Source organism: Populus euphratica, unplaced genomic scaffold (assembly GCF_000495115.2).
Source record: "Populus euphratica unplaced genomic scaffold, PopEup_1.0 scaffold217.1, whole genome shotgun sequence".
Taxonomy (NCBI): Eukaryota; Viridiplantae; Streptophyta; class Magnoliopsida; order Malpighiales; family Salicaceae; genus Populus; species Populus euphratica.
Genome location: NW_011500036.1, coordinates 12,115 through 14,045, shown reverse-complemented (window position 1 = coordinate 14,045; position 1,931 = coordinate 12,115). Strand labels below are relative to the sequence as shown.

The 1,931-nt window shown below is 34.5% G+C and overlaps 1 protein-coding gene across 2 annotated transcripts; it reads right to left on the bottom strand.

Moving 5' to 3' along the window:
* Window positions 1–523: 523 nt before the first annotated feature.
* LOC105142721 (uncharacterized) lies at window positions 524–1,356 on the bottom strand. Of its 2 annotated transcripts, none has more exons than XM_011050482.1 (2): window positions 1,114–1,356; window positions 524–1,039 (listed from the first exon to the last, which is right to left on the bottom strand). In XM_011050482.1, the coding sequence occupies exons 1-2, from the start codon at window positions 1,250–1,252 to the stop codon at window positions 726–728; spliced, it is 453 nt and encodes a 150-aa protein (XP_011048784.1). In that variant the 5' UTR covers window positions 1,253–1,356; the 3' UTR covers window positions 524–725. The 2 variants fall into 2 exon arrangements, with proteins under 2 accessions (XP_011048784.1, XP_011048783.1); XM_011050481.1 differs by having other exon boundaries at window positions 524–1,083; window positions 1,152–1,356.
* Between the last annotated feature and the right edge of the window lie 575 nt (window positions 1,357–1,931).

Here is a 1,931-nt window from a genome sequence, read left to right as displayed (position 1 = left end):
GGTGATCCTTTCTCTCCTCACAAAATACAAGGACTAAAATAAAAAAAAAATAAAGTATAGGACTGAAATGTAAAAATCTCAATAAACAAGGACCAAAAATAAAAAAAAATTGAAGACTAAAATTTCAAAATCTACACATCATGAAAATAAAAGAAAAAAGAGTCTGCTTTTTTATTTTTATTTTTAATTTCATTGTCGAATGTGGTCCTCTTAGTTTCAATTTATTTTAATCAATAAAATTGAAATTTACTTTGTCAAATCAATCATTAACTCAACATTATAATTTGTTTTTGACATTAAAAGAATTCATAATAAGTTAATCAAAATAAATTATTAAGCCAAACACAAGTTAATATAACATAAAAAAATGAAAAAAAAACCCTTACTGAAACCAAAAAAAAAGCTTTTAAGACCAGAAAGTTGTGTTTTGCATGCCAAGCTATAGTGTTTGTAAGTGGTTGTGGGTACGATTAGCTGGATAAGAAACAAAACGAAGTATAGAAATGGATTGGACTTATGGGAATTCATATCGAAAAGTTTGAAAGATGCACCCGTAGTTATTTACTGCAATTACACTGGTTTGCTTGCAGTTGGACCTCTATAGTTGATGACCATCCAGTAAGAAAAAAACCCTTACCGTTTGTACTAAATTCTCAAAACAAGAAGTATAGATGCTTTTACAGGGATAAATTAATAGAGTTAATGGCAAATTGATTACATGTTCGTTAACGCTCCTCTGGAATGCTACCCAAAACCGGCTTCCAGCTGCTGCTACTCATGATCACACCGCCATCACTACTTGCTCCAACTTGATCAGTACTCCTCTCTCTCAACCTCAACGCGCCTATCATTTGCTCCACAGAAGAGTAGTTTATGTTCTTCCTAAAATCCAAGATTTGCTTTAACTCTTCTCTAGTTACCAAAACCCTAATCCTCACAGCGCCACCACCTTTAGATGTCGTTGTCTCACCCATCTCGCCATCTTTACCAACATTAACCTCTTCATCTAATCCTAACCTCACCATCCTGGCCTTGCCACCTTCAGCATGTTTAGGGCGCTCTATCTTGGACGACACCAAGGATGTTGTAGTCTCTTCGATCATGCCTTGCCACCATGTTTAGGGCGCTCTATCTTGGACGACGCCAAGGATGTTGTAGTCTCTTCGATCATGAGCTCTTGATCTGCTTCACTTTGTTGCTCCAACTTGGCATTTTGTGACACAATCTTGCTACTTGTCAGGCAGTTCCCCATAAATGAAACCAGGAAATGTAAAAGAAAAGATGGAGGCCTGCAGGGAGAAAAAGAGTAAGAGTAGTGAAAGCATAAATAGAGAGAAAGGGAGGCTTGAGGAGGCGAAGCACATGAATAACCGGGTGTTACGCCGGATGTTCAAAAGAAAAAGAAGGAAATTAATATATTTTTTTCTCAGCTGGTCTTGTTGGCTTGTGAGAAAAACATATATTTGTTGATCCTTTTGGGCCACAACAAAGATTATTTAAGCATCACGGGTCAATCATCTTATCTTAGGGTAATTCCTTGACTTCTTGACTCAACTTAATTTGAGATTAATATCTAAAAAAAAAAAATATTTTTCGCGCATCACATCAATGTGAAAATACATTTTTAAAATAATTTAAGGAAATAATTGAATCTTTGTTAACGTGCATGAATTGATCTAAAATGTTTTTTTTTAAACCATGCAACAAGTGAAGTTATGCGCATAAAAATAATAATTAAAAAAGTCAATTGTCTCTATAGCTTAAAATATATTTGCTGCGTCTATATATCTAATATTGTTTATTGAGATTGTTCTTTGTTGATCCATCCAAAGCATTTTTTCAGCTTTGCTAATTGACAAAATTTGTGCTTGCGTGAGAATTTGACCCTAATAATTATCAATGTTACCGTCTAATTACGCCTGTTCTTCAGG

Bases quoted from the DNA above. Each gene is read 5' to 3' on its own strand.
- LOC105142721 (XM_011050481.1), bottom strand. From the start codon at position 1,252: ATGGGGAACTGCCTGACAAGTAGCAAGATTGTGTCACAAAATGCCAAG. The intron at 1,084-1,151 runs ATCCTTGGCGTC...AGAGACTACAAC, and splicing joins ATGATCGAAGAGACTACAAC to ATCCTTGGTGTCGTCCAAGA.